At 43.8% G+C, this 21,049-nt stretch overlaps 1 protein-coding gene across 2 annotated transcripts in view; it reads left to right on the top strand.

Moving 5' to 3' along the window:
• Positions 1-21,049, top strand: part of stard13a (StAR related lipid transfer domain containing 13a) — a 59,057-nt gene that overhangs the window by 14,195 nt on the left and 23,813 nt on the right. The window contains exons 1-6 of one of the 2 annotated variants that reach the window (XM_067432850.1): positions 931-1,050; positions 7,644-7,715; positions 12,173-12,254; positions 13,617-13,680; positions 16,969-18,191; positions 18,542-18,712. In XM_067432850.1, coding sequence (XP_067288951.1) covers positions 996-1,050; positions 7,644-7,715; positions 12,173-12,254; positions 13,617-13,680; positions 16,969-18,191; positions 18,542-18,712 — 1,667 coding nt within the window. In that variant the 5' untranslated portion in view covers positions 931-995. Of the gene's footprint in view, positions 1-930; positions 1,051-7,643; positions 7,716-12,172; positions 12,255-13,616; positions 13,681-16,968; positions 18,192-18,541; positions 18,713-21,049 lie in introns of those variants that run through there. The other variant, XM_067432851.1, reaches the window with a different exon arrangement.

The following is a 21,049-nucleotide window of genomic DNA, read 5'->3' as shown; positions in this document are numbered from 1 at the left end:
TATGATATATTTACGGTAGGACATTTACTAAATATCTTCATGGAACATGATCTTAATATCCTAATGATTTCTGGCATAAAAGAAAAATGGATCATTTTGACCCTTACGATGAATTGACGGATATACCCAGGGAAAAAATACCAAGTTAGAAAAGGTTTTGTGTTTTTTTTGTTTTGTTTTTTGTTTTTTTTTGCAGTGAGGTAAAACATATATCGTGGGAATTTTGTTTGTGTGTGTGTGTGTGTGTGTGTGTGTGTGTGTGTGTGTGTGTGTGTGTTTGTGTGTGTGTGTGTGTGTGTGTGTGTGTGTGTGTGTGTGTGTGTGTGTGGCCTGGTAATCCCTATGTTCTGGGGACAAAATGTCCCCACAACGATGGCAATATCCACAATCCTTGTCTTTGTGGGGACATTTTTTGCTCCCCATGAGGAAAACATCTTATAAATCATGCTAAGTGATGTTTTTTTGAAAATGTAAAAATGCTGAATGTTTTCTGTGATTGGTAGGTTTTTGTGTGTGTGTGTGTGTGTGTGTGTGTGTGTGTGTGTGTGTGTGTGTGTGTGTGTGTGTGTGTGTGTGTGTGTGTGTGTGTGTGTGTGTGTGATGGGTAGGTTTAGGGGTAGGGGCAGTTTAGGGGGAAAGAATATACAGTTTTTACAATATAAAAACCATTACGCCTATTAAGTCCTCATAAAACATGAAAAACACAATGTGTGTGTGTGTGTGTGTGTGTGTGTGTGTGTGTGTGTGTGTGTGTGTGTGTGTGTGTGTGTGTGTGTGTGTGTTCTATGGCGCCCTGAAGGTAAAGCACATGGTCATTTTCTCATATGTTGGTTGAGGAGGGGCTGAAGACTGAACACACTCCAGCTGTTGGAGGAGTGGAGAGAGAGAAACACACACACACACACACACACACACACACACAGCTGAAGTCTGCGGTGGTGAGCGGCCGCTCTGGAACGGGCTCTGACACAGACGAGAAGAATAAATCACGCTGAATGTTCAACGGGAAACTCCTTGATGGTTTTAGGATCTTCCCGCCGATGCCTAGAGGTACCAGAAACAACCGCATCTTCAGCCTGAACCCGGCTCTTATTTCTCTTTATCATATGCTCAGGTTTCTTCTTTCGTTTTGCTTTATTTGAAGTAAACAGAGGAAATGCTATTGTTCAGATCGTGATCAAATCATTTAAGCATTGACTTGGTCTCTGATGCTTGTTCTAAAATCACGTGGGTTATTTTCTCAGGAGCAAATTCTAATACTTAAACAAAAGTGTCCGTTTGCTCTCCATTACGGCTGAAATAATTGAGATATTTAAGGACTTTTAATTGGGATTTTTCCGTCTTAAGTTATGAATGAGTTTGAATATGGAGGACATGGTCCATCCTAATGGAATTTTGGATTCATTGTTTAGTTAAACAAGAAACTTCCTTATGATCCCAGTGGACGGATGTCAGATCACTTTCACATGTGTGGGAAAATGGCAGAGGTCCATAAGTATTTGTGTGTGTGTGTGTGTGTGTTAACATGTATGCTCTGATGAGCAATACAGGAACTGTCTGGAGAAACCCCATGGGGTGTGTGTGTGTGTGTGTGTGTGTGTGTGTGTGTGGGAGAGAGTTTGCATCACAATGCTCAAAAAGAATCATAGTTTTAGGTGGTCTGAGAGTCAAGTATACACAGTTTAATACACTTATATAGGTTTGAAACACAACCAGCTGCTTATTGACACGCACACATGTTCAATGTCCTTCATGGAAGTAAATGTGTTACTGTCCAGCCTATTCACCTGCTATGTTTTATCTGTGTTAAGTGTATGATTGAACATTTACTGTACACCTTTGGGATGAATTAGAGCGGAGACTGAGAGCCAGGCCTTCTCGTCCAACATCAGTGCCTGACCTCACAAATGAGCTTCTAGAAGAATGGGCAAAAATCCCCATAAACACACTCCTAAACCTTGAGGAAAGCCTTCCCAGAAGAGCTGGAGCTGCTAGAGAGGGTGGGCCGACTCCAGATTAAACCCCACGGGTTAACAATTGGGGAGCTCGTGTGTGTGTAGAGGTGGCACAACACTTTTGGTGATATAGTGTGTATTAGCATAAGTAAAATGGTTACACTCTCAAGCCGAGTGGATTCTGATGTCCAAAGTTCCCTGATTAACAGGAATAAATCCAGAAGTAAAGGTGTATGTGGGGACCCGAGAGAGTGATTTGAGGGCCGAGGGGACTTTTAAGGACACAGGACCTGTGTGGTTATATAATAGAGATCTCGCCCGCTCAATCAGAAGAAGAATGCGTTTGATTGTGCCCCGTGGCATCCCATCTCTCTGCCTCTCTCTCTCTCTCTCTCTCTCTCTCTCTCTCTCCCGTCGAGGTGATCAGGAATGCTGGGATTAGATGCCATAGCAGCGTCACACTGTGTTTGTTTCTGTGGCCAGTTTTGATCGGCTCCTCTCTGTGGTTTATTGTGTGGCTTTGGCTGACTTTGCTTTAGGTTGTGTTGAGGTTTATTGTTTATTGGCTCCCTTTGTGTTGCGTTGGCTCTTTGGTTGTTGGCGGAGGATATTAGATATTAACGGTATGTGTTAATTAAACTCTTGACTTCTCAGCAGTTCTTTATTCCCACACCGATTCCCCTCTGAGCTTTAGAGAGGTCTTTAAAGTCCTGCAAAACAAGCGCAGGGGTTGGGCTTCATTAGAAGTGGCTGTTACTGATCTGAGAACTGTGCAGTAATATTGAAGGCAAGCGGGAATCGATATATTGCAATATTAAAATGTGACAATATGAGTGTATTTTATCAAAGACTCAGCTCACTGTATTTATAAGATGTAGTTCATATCATACACTCACCTAAAGGATTATTAGGAACACCTGTTCAATTTCTCATTAATGCAATCATCTAATCAGCCAATCACATGGCAGTTCTTCAGTGCATTTAGGGGTGTGGTCCTGGTCAAGACAATCTCCTGAACTCCAAACTGAATGTCAGAATGGGAAAGAAAGGTGATTTAAGCCGTTTTGAGCGTGGCATGGTTGTTGGTGCTAGACGGGCCGGTCTGAGTATTTCACAATCTGCTCAGTTACTGGGATTTACACACACAACCATTTCTAGGGTTTACAAAGAATGGTGTGAAAAGGGAAGAGCATCCAGTATGCAGCAGTCCTGTGGGAGAAAATGCCTTGTTGATGCTCGAGGTCAGAGGAGAATGGGCCGACTGATTCAAGCTGATAGAAGAGCAACTTTGACTGAAATAACCACTCGTTACAGCCGAGGTATGCAGCAAAGCATTTGTGAAGCCACAACACACACAACCTTGAGGCGGATGGGCTACACTAGCAGAAGACCCCACCGGGGACCACTCATCTCCACTACAAATAGGACAAAGAGGCGACAATTTGCACGAGCTCACCAAAATTGGCCAGTTGAAGACTGGAGAAATGTTGCCTGGTCTGATGAGTCTCGATTTCTGTTGAGACATTCAGATGGTAGAGGCAGAATTTGGCGTAAACAGAATGAGAACATGGATCCATCATGCCTTGTTCCCACTGTGCAGGCTGGTGGTGGTGGTGTAATGGTGTGGGGGATGTTTTCTTGGCACACTTTAGGCCCCTTAGTGCCAATTGGGCATCGTTTAAATGCCACGGCCTACCTGAACATTGTTTCTGACCATGTCCATCCCTTTATGACCACCATGTCCCCATCCTCTGATGGCTACTTCCAGCAGGATAATGCACCATGTCACAAAGCTCCAAAAATTTCAGATTGGTTTCTTGAACATGCCAATGAGTTGACTGTACTAAAATGGCCGCCACAGTCCCCAGATCTCAACCCAATAGAGCATGTTTGGGATGTGGTGGAACGGGAGCTTCGTGCCCTGGATATGCATCCCACAAATCTCAGTCAGTTGGCAGTGGAAAGCCGGCCAAACCGTATGCCGACCGTATGCCGACTGGACCGTATGCCGACCGGACCGCATTGAGACTGGACCGTATGCTGACCGTATGCCGACCGGACCGTATGCCGACTGGACTGTATGCCGACCGGACCGTATGCCGACTGGACCGTATGCCGACCGGACCGCATTGAGACTGGACCGTATGCTGACCGTATGCCGACCGGACCGTATGCCGACTGGACTGTATGCCGACCGGACCGTATGCCGACTGGACCGTATGCCGACTGGACCGTATGCCGACCGGACCGCATTGAGACTGGACCGTATGCCGACCGGACCGCATTGAGACTGGACCGTATGCCGACCGGACCGCATTCAGACTGGACCGTATGCCGACTGGACCGTATGCCGACCGGACCGCATTCAGACTGGACCGTATGCCGACTGGACCGTATTCAGACTGGACCGTATGCCGACCGGACCGCATTGAGACTGGACCGTATGCCGACCGGACCGCATTCAGACTGGACCGTATTCAGACTGGACAGTATGCTGACCGTATGGCGACTGGACCGTATTCAGACTGGACCGTATGCTGACCGTATGCCGACTGGACCGTATGCCGACTGGACCGTATGCCGACCGGACCGTATGCCGACTGGACCGTATGCCGACTGGACCGTATGCCGACTGGACCGTATTCAGACTGGACCGTATGCCGACTGGACCGTATTCAGACTGGACCGTATTCAGACTGGACCGTATGCCGACTGGACCGTATTCAGACTGGACCGTATTCAGACTGGACCGTATGCCGACTGGACCGTATTCAGACTGGACCGTATTCAGACTGGACCGTATGCCGACTGGACCGTATTCAGACTGGACCGTATTCAGACTGGACCGTATTCAGACTGGACCGTATGCCGACTGGACCATATTCAGACTGGACCGTATTCAGACTGGACCGTATGCCGACTGGACCGTATGCCGACTGGACCGTATTCAGACTGGACCGTATGCCGACTGGACCGTATTCAGACTGGACAGTATGCTGACCGTATGGCGACTGGACCGTATTCAGACTGGACCGTATGCTGACCGTATGCCGACTGGACCGTATGCCGACTGGACCGTATGCCGACCGGACCGTATGCCGACTGGACCGTATGCCGACTGGACCGTATGCCGACTGGACCGTATGCCGACCGGACCGTATGCCGACTGGACCGTATGCCGACTGGACCGTATGCCGACCGGACCGTATGCCGACTGGACCGTATGCCGACCGGACCGCATCGAGACTGGACCGTATGCCGACTGGACCGTATGCCGACTGGACCGTATTCAGACTGGACCGTATGCTGACCGTATGCCGACTGGACCGTATTCAGACTGGACCGTATGCCGACTGGACCGTATTCAGACTGGACCGTATGCCGACCGGACCGCATTGAGACTGGACCGTATGCCGACTGGACCGTATTCAGACTGGACCGTATGCTGACCGTATGCCGACTGGACCGTATTCAGACTGGACCGTATGCTGACCGTATGCCGACTGGACCGTATTCAGACTGGACCGTATGCTGACCGTATGCCGACTGGACCGTATTCAGACTGGACCGTATGCTGACCGTATGCCGACTGGACCGTATTCAGACTGGACAGTATGCTGACCGTATTCAGACTGGACCGTATGCTGACCGTATGCCGACTGGACTGTATGCTGACTGGACCGTATGCCGACCGGACCGCATTCAGACTGGACCGTATGCCGACTGGACCGTATTCAGACTGGACCGTATGCTGACCGTATGGCGACTGGACCGTATTCAGACTGGACCGTATGCCGACTGGACCGTATTCAGACTGGACCGTATGCTGACCGTATGCCGACTGGACCGTATTCAGACTGGACCGTATGCCGACTGGACCGTATTCAGACTGGACCGTATGCTGACCGTATGCCGACTGGACCGTATTCAGACTGGACCGTATGTCGACCGGACCGTATGCCGACTGGACCATATGCTGACCGTATGCCAACTGGACCGTATTCCAACTGGACCGTATGCCGACCGGACCGCATTGAGACTGGACCGTATGCTGACCGTATGCCGACTGGACTGTATGTCGACTAAACTTTTAGAGAGCTTGGAGACTCAGATCTGAGGGAACCAGCGAGCGTATGAAGTACTGTTGGACTTTACACACGGATGGACGGCGCTGTGTGTGTGTCCAAGGTTGTGTGTGTGTGTGTGTGTGTGTGTGTGTTCTGAGGGAGATCTCTTCATCTCTTTGGTTTCTCTTTAGCAAACGTGTCATTTAGCACAAGAATGTGGAGAATCCGGTGAGAAAAGGATGTAATTGTTGGGTTGTGGTGAGGTCATTTTCTGACCTGTCCATTTTTGAAAGACGCTTTGTTTTTTCTCTCTTATTTCATCATTCTCAATAGCCAAGTTTACATCCAGTTTAGTTATGGACACATTGAATGTGTAAAAAAAACATTGAATGAAATTAGCTGTCTCCAGAATGTTTCCATTCATTGACCTTTTACTGATAGAATGATGTGAAATGATGTCCTCCCTAAAACAAATGCATGGTCACGTGAGTTTTGTTGCATCACAATTTTTTTTTATGTGTTTGAGAAACAACTGCCTATTCCAAATGTATACACTGTAAAAAATAGTGTTGCAATTAGCTATCACAACTTAGCTAGAATATGCATTAGAATAACTTTCCCAGATTTAATGTCAAATGTGATAAGTCAAATATATAAAAGTTGTCTCCTAATACAGCTGTACATTTTAAGGCAACATGAATGAACACTTAAAGTAAAAAACAGCTAGTTTGTTAAATGTACTTTTTCATTTTCAGAAAAAAAGGATACATTTTAACTCGAAATGTTACATTATAAAAGGAATGTCAAATGAATTGCAAAAAGAAGGATGAATGATGTTTGATGTTGAAGTTTACCAGCAGTATTAAAATAATTTGTGTACAATTTAAAATGATTATAATAGTTTAATGCTCCTTTGAACATGACATCATTTTTGCAACATTTAAAATATAAATATATAATTTATGCGCTAAAATGAAATAAAAAAATATTGTTGACACTTAATGCAATTAAAACGTGTACTTAAATGGCATTCCCATCAGCTATTTCAGTAACCTAACCTTTTTTCACGAAACATTCTGTGTATTCTGCCAGCTTTCTATCAGAAGCAGCATTAACTTCTGGAGCAGTTTGAGCTCCAGTAGCTCGTCTGTTTGATCGGACCCTACGGGCCAGCCTTCGCTCCCCACGTGCATCAATGAGCCTTGGCCGCCCATGACCCTGTGGCCGGTTCTCCACTGGTCCTTCCTTGGAGCACTTTTGATAGATACTGACCACTGCAGACCGGGAACAGCCCACAAGAGCTGCAGTTTTGGAGATGCTCTGACCCAGTCGTCTAGCCGTCACAATCTGGCCAAACTCGCTCAAATCCTTACGCTTGCCCATTTCTCCTGCTTCACACACATCAACTCTGAGGACGAAATGTTCACTTGCTGCCTAATATATCCCACCCACTAACAGAGATCATCAGTGTTATTCACTGTGTATATATATATATATATATATATATATATATATATATATATATATATATAAAATATCAATGTCCATGAGCCTGTGTGAGAGATGAGGTTGAAATGTATTATCAAATAAACTGCTGAAAAACCATATTGTTTCTTTTCAGAAATCGAGGCAAAGGAAGCATGTGACTGGCTGAGGGCGGCGGGGTTCCCACAGTATGCCCAGCTTTATGAGGGTAAGAAATGGGATTAATATCCATAAACATGCACACATATATCCGAGAATGTCTGGTTGATTCGGTGTCGTCAGCTGCGAGGTTAAAGGGTTAGTTCAGCCAGAAGTGTAAATAGTGTGATTAATTCCTCCTGTGGTTGGCCAGCCGTCAGACCTCCGCTCATCTTCACACACAGATGAAGATATTAGTGTTGAAATCCGATGGCTCAGAAAGGCCTTCATTGACACCAATGTCATTTCCTCTCTCAAGACCCATAAAGGCACTAAAGACGTCGTTACAAAGCCCATCTCACTACAGCGGCTCTACAATCATTGATGAAGAGGCCAGAATAGAGTTAGTGCGGGAAAACACTAAATAACGACTTATATAGTGATGGCCGATTTCAGAACAAAGCTTCGAACCGTTATGAGTCAGTGAATCGATTCATGATTCGGATCGCCAAAGTCACGTGATTTCAGCAGTTTGACCATAGACACTAAAAGAAATGGACACGGCGAATTGAATTGTGAAGTCAATTAGAAGCATCACTTCCTGATGGCGGATCGAACTGCGCCGGCTCAGACTGAGCTTGAGGACGTAGATGTGACGTGAGCCTCCTGTCTGACAGCTGTAGGTCTTCTAGTAGTTGTGGGAAGTGAAATCTGAATCACGTTGTTTAAATCTTTTGTCCCGTTGCTTTTGGTTCTCTCTGGGCTTCTCCTCATTCTTCTCCCTTGACTTTATCAGACTTTGTCTCCACGTCCCCCCGACTGTCTCATAGACAGTAAAGATTGCCTGCGAGCGTCTCCTCCTGTCTATACGGTAATTTCTCTACTGTGCGACAGAGTCGCGTTGGTTATGACGCAATCGTTAGCCTATTTTTACAAAAACAGCTTCTACGGGGCGATAGTATAAGATACAAGGTAATGGAGCCTTTTATACATTGCCGTGTTTCTTTAGAAATAAACAGTGGACAAATGGAGTCTTTAAACGCCTCAGATGTAAAGTTATTCACTGTCAAAGTGACGCAAAAATGAATCAATGGGATGCTAACAGCAGGTGATGGCTTGGTTAGCAATGGCCGCCCCTATGGGTGGAACGCTTTCCGAGCGCTAGATAACCCGCTTGAGTTTGACACGTGATCCGAATCATGAATCGATTCACTGACTCATAACGGTTTAAATCATGAATCGATTCACTGACTCATAACGGTTCGAAGCTATGTTCTGAAATCGGCCATCACTATATAAGTCGTTATTTAGTGTTTTTCCCGCACTAACTCTATTCTGGCCTCTTCATCAATGATTGTAGAGCCGCTGTAGTGAGATGGGCTTTGTAACGACGTCTTTAGTGCCTTTATGGGTCTTGAGAGAGGAAATGACATTGGTGTCAATGAAGGCCTTTCTGAGCCATCGGATTTCAACACTAATATCTTCATCTGTGTGTGAAGATGAGCGGAGGTCTGACGGCTCCGCTCATCACACTATTTACATTTATGGCTGAACTAACCCTTAAGTAATGGTAAAGAATCAGGAATGCAGAGAACTGATCGTAGCTTTGTGTTGGAGATCCCAAACCCATCCCACCTCGAGCGGAATTATTCCTCATTTTCCACTTCAGACATATGGAATAAAAACAGCATTTATACAGCTGCAGGCTCCATTTGTCAGCAATTTTTTTTTCTTCCCTCTTTATCTTTTCTGGTCATTTTACGGCCATAGCGAGCTATTTGCAGACTAGAGTTTCTATCCAAAGGGAGGAAGAGGTCATGGGAAAAAGTCTTCATTATCACTGTCGGGAAAACTCAGGCCATAGCCTCGTTCTTCCGCTTATAGGCCAACAAAGGGGTCAAGAGGATCTCTCTCTCTCTCTCTCTCTCTCTCTCTCTCTCTCTCTCTCTCTCTCTCTCTCTCTCTCTCTCTCTCTCTCTCTCTCTCTCTCTCTCTCTCTCTCTCTCTCTCTCTCTCTCTCTCTCTCTCTCTCTCTCTCTCTCTCTCTCTCTCTCTCTGATCCCCCGACTCCTCCTCATGATGCTTTACGTCAATGAGAGATAAAATGTCAACAATTCTATATTTAATGCCGTGTAAATTCATAGCTTGGCTCTCATGAGAAAATGGAAAAAGCTCTCTATGGCCATTGTGACATAAATGAACCCCCAGATTCCAGTGGGAAAATACCTCCGTGTTCATCCTCATCTGTCTCTCCTCCTTCTTGCTAATTGTCCGCATTAGTTCGAGTGGTTTGGAGGGAGTTGTGCGATAACCCCTGGTTCAGTTTCAGAGTCTCTGCAGTGTGTAATGTGTTCGCTTTATAACAATGTCGGAACACTGGCTCAATTTACCCCACAGCATTCGGCTCACTTTGCATCCACTTTTGGATGAAACTAGCTAGCTTACCAATTCAGCCTAATATTTAGCATGGTAACAATTTGCATGGTTTTTGGTTACTTTAAAGTGGTGTTTTAATACTACTTTTGTAACTTTAGTTAGTGTGTAATGTCGCTGCTTGAGCATTAACAGTCTCTGCAAAGTCACAGCGCTGAAAGTTCACTGCAAACGGAGATATTATTGCCTACAAAAATGGCCGGTTTGGACTACAACGAGCTTCTTCCTGGGTTGGTGACATCATAAACCCTCGCTAGTCTCCGCAGATGTGACTTCTGCCCGTAATGGGAAGGGGCGTGGCCTTAACCTGTGCTTGACAGTAGGCCTGTCACGATAACAAATTTTGCTGGATGATAAATTGGCCAAGAAAGTAAGTAAGTAAGTAAGTAAATTTTATTTATAAAGCACATTTAAATTCAGCTTACACTGACCAAAGTGCTGTACAAAACAATAATAACAATACATTAAAATGAAAATAAAAAGAACAAAATAATAATTAAAAAAATAGAATTAGAAAACAGTTACTAATCCAAAAATCAATAAGCAGGAAATGCTAAAACGTAAAGATGTGTCTAAGAAATTATTGCGATTTTCATCTAAAATAATGATAATGGCATAATAATGCAGGTACACCTTTTCAAAGATCAATAAACTTCTATTTCTAAAGACTAACATTGAAAACGGAAAACATTTAAAATATCAATAAATAAATAATTAATCAATAAATCATTAAGACCAAAAACAATCAATAAAATCGATGAAAACTGCAACAGATGAGGAGCATATCAGTTCACAAAAGCCACGGTTCGGGTTCTTGTTTTTGTTTTTTTCTATTAATCGTTAACACTCCAGTAATTTACTTTAGCTTATGATATATAACAATTATCAACAGTTTAAGATACAGCATTTAAAAAAAAGTGATATCTTGTAATCATGCACAAACTGAACTTGACCATCTCTGAGGAAAGCTTAGTGAGATTTTGATGCAGCGAGAGAACACATGATGACGTGCTTTTCATTTATTTGGCAAAAGGAGAATGTGTGTTACTATCTCTACAGGACCTCATGAGCCTTTAGCACACAAAGATTCAACTGAAGAATTAACTTGCATTTATCAAACGGCCGACTTCAGTGTAGCTTTAAGCCTGGTTTATACTCTGCGCGTCCGCACGAGCGCGAGGGTGCGCGCGGGAAAAATAACGTCAATGCGGAGAGTGCGAGACCCCGTTTCGCTTGGCGCTGTGCACGTCAAATTTTGTAACTTTGCGTGCGGCTCCGCAACCGAAGAAGCGCGAGCTCCAGGAGAAGCTGGCCGAGCATGATGTCTCATAACACCGGCATCCGGTCTGCGCGTCGAGTATAAACCCAAACGATCGGCGCGCGCACGGTCAACGGGAGAGACGAGGAAAACAAACAAGTATGCAGATGGAATTATCGCAGCCGGAAAATTGATCGAGCTCATTTTTTTAATCGTGCGATTAATTGATTTATTGATTTATCGTGACAGGCCTACTTGGCACTTCAGCCAATAAAAATACAGGAAACTACATTTGGCCATCTGACCAATCTAAGACCATTGCGCTTTTCAGAGGGAGGGGCTTCATAGAAGCAGGAAGCAAACTAGCCGTTCAAAGCACAGACAGAGGTGTGGAATAAAGGGAGGATAGAAGAAAAATACAGCGATTAAAAAAAGAAAAGAAGTATTAAGACATGTTATACTGTGCCCCATAAACACAACCAAGCATAGAAAAAAAACACGGAACCGCCGCTTTAATTTGACCCGCTCACAGAAAGCGCTTCTTGAATGTATCAAACACAAACTCAAGTCTGGGCACAAAAATACACAAATATAAATACTCAAAGCCACTTCAGGAGGAGGTCTGGGTCTCTTTTTCTTGATCTGTGATGTCTGAAAACTGGCTCAATTTACCCCACAGCATTCGGCTCACTTTGCCCCGTAGCTGCCATTTTGGATGAAACTAGCTATCTTACCAATCAGCCTAATATTTAACTAAATAATTAGCATGGTTTTTGGTTACATTAAACCTCTTGAAGAGGACAGAAGAGTGATGTGCTTCCTGTCTCTGCCTACAGATTCCCAGTTTCCCATTGAAATATCCGCCGTCAAGAGGGACCATGACTTTCTCCACAAAGACCTTGTGGAGCCTCTGTGCCGGTAAGTTTCTAGATTTCTAGATGTCTAGATTATCTCTTGCTGAGATTGAGAGTCTTGCAGGAGAAACTGAAACTTAAAGGAATTCACTTTAAAGATTCAAGTTCACTTTAAAATGAAAATTCTGTCATCCTTTACTCACCCTCAAGTTGTTTCAAACCTGTATGAGTTTCTTTCTTCAGCTGAACACAAGGGAAGATATTTTGAAGAATGTCAGTAACCAAACAGTTAACTGGAGCCATTGACTTCCAGAGTAGGAAAAAACATTCTATGGAAGTCAATGGCTCCAGTTAACTGTTTGGTTACTGACATTGTACTACCCTGTGTGTGTGTGTGTGTGTGTTTGTGTGTGTGTGTGTGTCCGCTCATGATGCTGCCTCCCCCAGTGGTTCTGTGGCTGTCTGACCCGTGTCCTCCATAAAGTCCGTCCCTTTGATCCCTAAAGCCGCCCCGTGGAGTGGCTCTGATGTCCCGCTCTCAGGCCTGAGGGATTGGGGGGTTTAGGCTCTAACAGGTGTGTGTGTGCGTGTGTGTGTGTGTGTGTTCTGGTGAAACGAGGCTCGGGGTTTGAGTCGCGGAGGCTTTCTGGCAGGTTGTGTTCCTGTCTAATGAAGATCTGACAGCTTTACGGTCAGAGAATACACACACTGCTTTTAAGGACTGTGTGTGCTGGCACGATAGCGTCTCATCATCACACCGCAGACATGATATTTACACAGTTATATGGCCATCTGGGTGTTTAATTGGGGACCTTGATTGAAAAGGGGAGCAAATTGTTTCGCTGATGTCACAACGGAACATTTCAGCGTCAAAAACAAGGGTTTTATGGGTAAAATAATGGCTTGTTTGTGCTTGGAAGTGATATAAAATGTGTGTGTGTGTGCGTGCGTGCGTGCGTGCGTGCGTGCGTGCGTGCGTGCGTGCGTGCGTGCGTGCGTGCGTGCGTGCGTGCGTGCGTGCAAAAAGGGGTGGAGAAAGCTCTTCGGGTGAAGATCTGTCAGATGAGGGCATTGAGGGCCGCTTTAGGGTCAGATCAAAGAGGAAGTGCAGGAGAAGCTGGATCAGTCTCTCTCTCTCTCTCTCTCTCTCTCTCTCTCTCTCTCTCTCTCTCTTCATCCTTCTGCAGAGAGTCATTCATTCATGACCATGTCTGGAAAGAGATTAGAACCTGCGGCTGCCAAGCCATCCGTCACTCTTTCCGTCAGCCAATCAGAGCACAGATAGTGAGAGTTTCTCGAAATCCATACCTGCAGGTAGAGAGCCAAGCGGAGGTTAAACGAGTGCAGCTCTCTCTCTCTCTCTCTCTCTCTCTCTCTCTCTCTCTCTCTCTCTCTCTCTCTCTCATCTGTGTCTCCTCTCTTCCAGCCGACTCAATACTCTGAACAAATGCGGCTCCATGAAGCTGGACGTCAGCCTCCCCAAGAAGAAAGTAAGTTTCTGTTTACTTTAATCCATTCCTTTTATTTCATCCCCCAAAAAATTTACACAAAAAAAAAACACACCACTCTGCTATTCAAAGATTTGGGGTCGGTAAGAGCTTTAATGCGACATGTTCGCATTTATAAAACAGCAATATTGTGAATCTGTTTTCATATATTTTAAAGTGTCATTTATTTCTGTGAATTTTCCTCCTGATTCCTCCAGTCTTCAGTGTCTCATGATCCTTCAGAAATCATTCTCATATGAGGATCTGATCATCAACACACATTTAGGATTATTATCAGTGTTTTTCAGGATTATGACACTTTATTTTGGGGATTAATTCTCACTATGAACTAGTTGTTTTTTGTCATGCATATTACTGGCTGTTTATTAGATCTTATAAAGCTCATATTAATGCCTTATTCTGCACGATCATACTCTACATCCTTTATTTAATCCCTAAACTCGGTAATTAGCGTTAATTAGGAGTTTATTAAGGGAGAAGTGATAGTTGATAGATAGTTGTCTTGTTTACAATATCAAAAAATTCATAATATAAGATGATTTATAAGTAAAATACAATATTTGTTTTTGGATTTCTGGAAAAGAAAATCAGAATTAAGTGAGTTTTTGTTTAAAAACAATCAAAATGGGGTGAGAGAAATAATCTTGTGTCTGATTGGGAAAGAATCATTTTGATTGTTTTAAGCAATAGCTCACTTCATTTTGATTTGATTTTCCAGAAAACAAGAACAAATATTGTATTTTACTTATCTAGTTAAATCATCTTGATTTAAGAGTTTTCAGATATTAAGACTGGAAACAAGACAAAATACTAAAAAAGAAAAGCATGTTTTGCAGTGTAATAGTGAGAATTGGACACTAATCTAAAGTTGATCAGTATTTTTCTTAATTTCTTAAAAAAAAAAAAGACCAAACTTCTGAAAGATATTGTGTGTATAATTACGTTATTATGTTATATTGATTAGATTAGATTATTTTGCTAAATTCACGGGGGAATGTCAGTGAGTGTCATGAAAATCATTTCACAATGCAAAAATCTCAATGGTGTCGATGCAAAATTAATTTTAAAATAATAATAAAAAAAATTCTTCATGATATTCACCATTTATTTTAGAGACAAAAATGTGTTCAATTAAATAATCTATATAACTGCATGTGTTTTTAATGTCTTTAGAGTAAATCAGTAGGGCTAGATTTGGGTAATTTGGTTGTATTAGAAGAGCAGTCGTGTAGAATTGATGATGTTGAGTTTAATCTTCATTCGAGACTCGGCTCATGATGATCTGGATCTCATACACTGGGTCGTTTCTGACGCTCTGCCATTCGACACCGGTTATGGTCACGTCCTCTTGTTTGGATGATATTTGAGAATTCCCCAAACCGGCTCGTATGACTTCGGGGATGTTTTTCAAATTTCATGAGCCACTTTTGACTCATCACCATTATTGAATTGAAATGCATGAGGTCTGAGATGTTTTTAATGGGAAGTGGGTTGTGAAAGTATATGCAGTGTTACGAGAGCTCTTTAAAACTATATTTACAGGTGCTGGTCATATAATTACAATATCATCAAAAAGTTGATTTATTTCACTAATTCCATCTAAAAAAGTGAAACTTGTATATTATATTCATTCATTACACAGACTGCTATATTACAAATGTTTATTTCTTTTAATTTTAATGATTATAACTGACAACTAAGGAAAATCCCAAATTCAGTATCTCAGAAAATGTGAATATTGTGAAAAGGTTCAATATTGAAGGCTCCTGGTGCCGCACTATAATCAGCTGATGAACTCAAAACACCTGCAGGCCTTTAATGGTCTCTCAGTCTCGTTCTGTCGGCTACACAATCATGGGGAAGACTGCGGACTCGACAGTTCTCCAAAAGACGACCATTGACACTAGAGATGCAACAATACAGTTAGTCCACGGTTCAATACATACCTCGGTTTTTAACCACGGTTTACAGTTCGGTTATTTTGCTCTTCTATTCTTAGGCGACAGGAACAGAAAAAGGTTAAGGAGAAAATGTTTTTATTGCAATACTCTTTCTTTATTTTACTTTAAAGACTTGAAAACCCTTACTTAAACTTAAAACGTTACCTTAAAAACCCTTGTACACATTCCTAGTGTATTGTATAATATAAAATAAATATATATAAAGATTACAGCAGCATTTAAGTATGAATTTGAATGAATAAATGTAGGCTAGGCTGCTGTCATTTGAAGACCTGCTCACATCTCATAGACGCACACAATTTTACTTTCACTTTAGACATATCCGACTGTGTTTATATATGTTAACCTTGTGTGTATTTGACAGTATTAGCGCAGTAAGACTGTCCAGTAATCACGTGTGTTTGACAGACGTTTAGTGCACGCTCAATGCAAAACAGTGCATGCATTGAACAGTCCATGCCTTGCCACGGCAAAACAAGCAAGGCTTTAAAACGCGGCTAACACCCTTTAACGTTCATATCAGCGCGTAAATTCACAGGCACACTCAAACAGAGCAAGAAATAAGCTGAGAGAAATATTTCAAACGGAGAGAAATTGAAATAATTAATTAAATGCAAAACAACAACAAAAACAAATCCACCAGCGCTCATTGAACCGTGAATGCCATACCGAACGGTTCAATATTATATTGAGTACTGGCAAGACACAAAAGGTCATTGCAAAAGAGGCTGGCTGTTCTCAGAGCTCTGTGTCCAAGCACATTAAAAGAGAGGTGAAGGGAAGGAAAAGATGTGGTAGAAAAAAGGGTACAAGCAATAGGGATAACCACACACTGGAGAGGATTGTAAAACAAAACCCATTCAAAAATGTGGAGGAGATTCACCAAGAGTGGACTACAGCTGGAGTCAGTGCTTTAAGAACCCCTGCGCACAGACGTATGCAGGACATGGGTTTCAGCTGTAGCATTACTTGTGTCAAAACACTCTTGAACAACAAACACATGTAAATTTTCCAGTTGGCCAAATTGAATTTCTGTGAATTCATGCAATTTAATTCAGAGAAATTAAATTTGGCCAACTAAAAAAATTAGATGTGATCAGTCACTAGAAAATTTTCAATTGGGGCCCGATTTATTATTATTTTTTACAATGTGTATGACTCGTAACCGCTCATTTTGGATCAACCCGCGCATCACTGAACACTATATGAGAACTGTTGGGCTGAGACTAGCAGAACACACTCGTTGTCGTCACATTGAGCCGAGTGTGTGATAGAGCCCTTACTCAAATGTCTATTCCTGTGCCTACAGAGTGAGGACTCGGATGAGGAGGACCTGTTGGCCATCAGCAATAGATGGACATTTGAGTGGAACAGTCGGCGCTGGTCCCGATTGGAAGACATCGATTACATCTTGGGTGGAGCGGAGGAGGCGGATGAGCATCTGCGGATGAGCAGCGAGAGCATTCTGACGGACCTCAGCGAGCCGGAGATTTGCTCTCTGCACAGTGAAGACTCATTGGCTGCCATGCCTGAATCCACCTCGCTCATGCCGCTGAACTTACCCAAAGATATGCCTCGTTACGGCTCACTTCCGGCCAAAAGCAGACGGCGCGGACGCACACGTGCCAAAGACTTTCTGAGGAGAATGGAGACTCTGGGTCGAACCTGGGGTCCGTCGATGGGGCGTTCAGAGCGGCGATCTTTGGTTATTAGCGGCCCAGTTCTGCAAAGCGAGCCAGAGGCGTTAAAGACCCTACGATGTGTTCAGATTTTCAACAGCGAGCCTCTAAACTCTGAAAACATGCCTCCTGCCAACAACTGCCCAAATTCGTTGGTCAGCAACCAATCGGAGACCAGCAGAAGGGACATGAAGGGACATTTGTATCCTCCTGGAAAACGCTCGGGAATCTACCTGGAGGACATCGATGTTTTCCCCCAGAGGAGACGAGCGGTCGAGCAGAGCCGCAAAAAGGATTTCCGCTCGTACGACGAGCTTTTGGTGCATATCCCGAAAGATCACAAACCTGGTACCTTCCCTAAAGCGCTGTCCATCGAGAGTCTGACGCTAGCCGGTAAGGAGCAAAGAAACTGGAAGGATACAGAGCCACAGGTGCATACATTTCGGAAAGCTGGTGGAAGGGAACTTCGGTCGGTGGCGCGTGGAAGCAGGATTAGCGTTTACGATAACGTACCTGGATCGCACCTGTACGCCAGCACGGGGGACTTACTGGATCTAGAGAAGGAGGACATATTCCCACATTTAGATGACATACTGCAGCATGTGAACGGCTTGCAGCAGATCGTGGACCATTGGTCCAAAAACGTTTTGCCGGAGAGCGAAGGGGGGGGGCCGGGCAGCAGGGGGCGGGGTCAGAGGATGATTGACGGACAGTCTTCCAGTCAGATTACACTGGACTTCGAGGGGGCGTCGGTGGATGGCCAGAGGGACGGAGGTTCGTTAAATGGCACGGACAGCACCAGCTCCAGAGAGAGGAGAGACTCCGGCGTCGGAGCTTCTCTCACACGGCCACAGTAAGACCTCAGAGGAGAGACTGAGATGCTCATTCACATAGAGAGGATGGATGGATGGATGGATGGATGGATGGATGGATGGATGGATGGATGGATGGATGGATGGATGGATGGATGGATGGATGGATGGATGGATGGATGGATGGATGGATAGATAGATAGATAGATAGATAGATAGATAGATAGATAGATAGATAGATAGATAGATAGATAGATAGATAGATAGATAGATAGATAGATAGATATTTTTATTTTTTAGATATTTTTATTTTATTTATATATAGAGCAGCATTAAAGGATCTTCCCATATTCAAATGTTCGTGAATGTTTATGTAATGTTGTATTTCTAGCCTCAGATGGCCGGGCTTCAGGATGGGAAACCTCCTCAGCCAATCAGGGATCTCGCTTCAGATATCTAGCCAATCGGTGGGCCAGCTTAGCTTGCTGCAGAAGTTCTCTTTACTGCGTCTCACTGCAGTCATGGAGAGATACTCCATGTCCAACAAACACGGCTGGACTTGGTGAGTTTCCCACAAACACATTTGGGATCGAGCATTAGGAAAACTATACATGTTTGTACAGTGAGTAAGAGTCATCGTAGTGGACACTAACGTTTAAAAGCTTTGGGTTGGTGAGTTTTTTCAAATGTTTTGGAAAGATGTGTCATGCTCACCGCGGCTCTACACTGCAGAAAATGCTCTTCTTACTCAGTCATGTTGTCTTGTTTCCAGTCTAAATATCTAAATATTCTTAAATCAAGATGCATTTACTAGATCAGTAAAATGACCTGAGATATTTTTTCTTGTTTTGTTGAAAATAAAATCAAAATGAAGAGAGTTTTTGCTTAAAACAGGCAAAATATGGACTGCATTTATATAGCGCTTTACATTTTTGCCTCACATTCCCCCATTCACACACCGGCGGCGGTGTCGGCCATGTTAGGCTCATCCAGCTCGTCGGGAGCAGCTGGGGTTCGGTGTCTCACTCATGGACACCTCGACACCTGGTCAGGTGGAACCGGGGATCGAACCACCAACCTTTCGGTTTGTAGACATCCTACACGAACCACTGAGCCACTGCCGCCCCGGATTAGAAAATAATCTGCCAATGGGGTGAGAAAAATAATCTTAATTCAAACAGAAAACAAGATTATTATTTTCTCACCCCATTGGCAGATTATTTATCTTATTTTAAGCAAAAACTCTCTTCATTTTGAGTTATTTTCCCCAAAACAAGACAATTACTTTTGCTTGTCTAGTAAATGTTTGTAAGAATTTTTAGATATTAAGACTTGAAACAAGACAAGATTACTGAGGAAGAAGAGCATTTATTGCAGTGCTCCAGTCTTCAGTATCACATAATCCCCCAATTTTTTTGTTTTTGTAGAAACTTTGATGCATTTTTCAGGATATTTTCTTTCATTATTATAAAGTTCAGAAGAACAGCCTTTTTTTGTTGCTGTTCTGTCTGTACTGTCACTAATCCTTGCTGAATCGAAGCATTAAGCTCTTTCAAAAGTGTCCTGACCCAAACCTTTGAATGGTTGTGTACATGCGTAAGTCAAGCGTGTTTTAAAGCAGCACGCTGAGTCCGTTTGGGAAGTCCCTGTCGGTGTCGGGGTTTTCTTCTCAGTTATTTGCTCTTATTGAATGACACGCTGATCAAAGCCAGTCTTGTGTTAAACTTCAGAGCTTGTGGAACAATCTCATCCGCCATCTACAGCAAATCTCCAACTCTGCACTCTTCCAGTCACACTCCTTCCTGCGTTATATATAATCAATTAGATTATATATATATCTCAAGTGTCATCTTTCTAAATATACATCGATCAGGCATAACATTATGACCACTGACTGGTGAAGTGAATAACACTAATGATCGCTTCATCACCTGTTAGTGGGTGGGATATATTAGGCAGCAAGTGAACATTTCATCCTCAGAGTTGATGTGTGTGAAGCAGGAGAAATGGGCAAGCGTAAGGATTTGAGCAAGTTTGGCCAGATTGTGACGGCTAGACGACTGGGTCAGAGCATCTCCAAAACTGCAGCTCTTGTGGGCTGTTCCCGGTCTGCAGTGGTCAGTATCTATCAAAAGTGCTCCAAGGAAGGACCAGTGGAGAACCGGCCACAGGGTCATGGGCGGCCAAGGCTCATTGATGACCGTGGGGAGCGAAGGCTGGCCCGTGGGGTCCGATCAAACAGACGAGCTACTGGAGCTCAAACTGCTCCAGAAGTTAATGCTGGTTCTGATCGAAAGCTGGCAGAATACACAGAGCAGCTCAGTTTATTTCTTTTCTTTTCCATCACGTGGATGGCCGTGTGTGTGTGTGTGTGTGTGGCTTACCTGAGGAACACATGGCCCCAGGATGCACTATGGGAAGAAGGCGAGCCGGCGGAGGCAGTGTGATGCTTTGGCCAATGTTCTGCTGGGAAACCTTGGGTCCTCCATCCATGTGGATGTTACTTTGACACGCTCTACCTACCTAAGCATTGCTGAGACCATGTTCAGCCTTTCATGGAAACGGTATTCTGGTGGCTGTGGCTCTTCCAGCAGGATAATGCTCCTGACACAAAGCACAAATGCTTCAGGAATGGTTTGAGGAGCACAACAACCAGTTTGAGGCGTCGACTCGGCCTCCAGATTCCCCAGATCTCAATCCAATCGAGCATCTGTGGGATGAGCTGAACAAACGAGTCCCATCCATGGAGGCCCCACCTTGCAACTTACAGGACTTAAAGGATCCGCTGCTAACATCTTGGTGCCAGATACCACAGCACACCTAGTGGAGTCCATGCCTCGATGGGGACCAACACATAATGTTATCCCTGATCGGTGTACACACACATATGTGCATCAAC

This window comes from Pseudorasbora parva, chromosome 23, assembly GCF_024679245.1.
Source record: "Pseudorasbora parva isolate DD20220531a chromosome 23, ASM2467924v1, whole genome shotgun sequence".
Lineage (NCBI taxonomy): Eukaryota > Metazoa > Chordata > Actinopteri > Cypriniformes > Gobionidae > Pseudorasbora > Pseudorasbora parva.
Note: the sequence above shows the minus strand (reverse complement) of the source record. Positions and strands in the feature narration are given on the sequence as shown.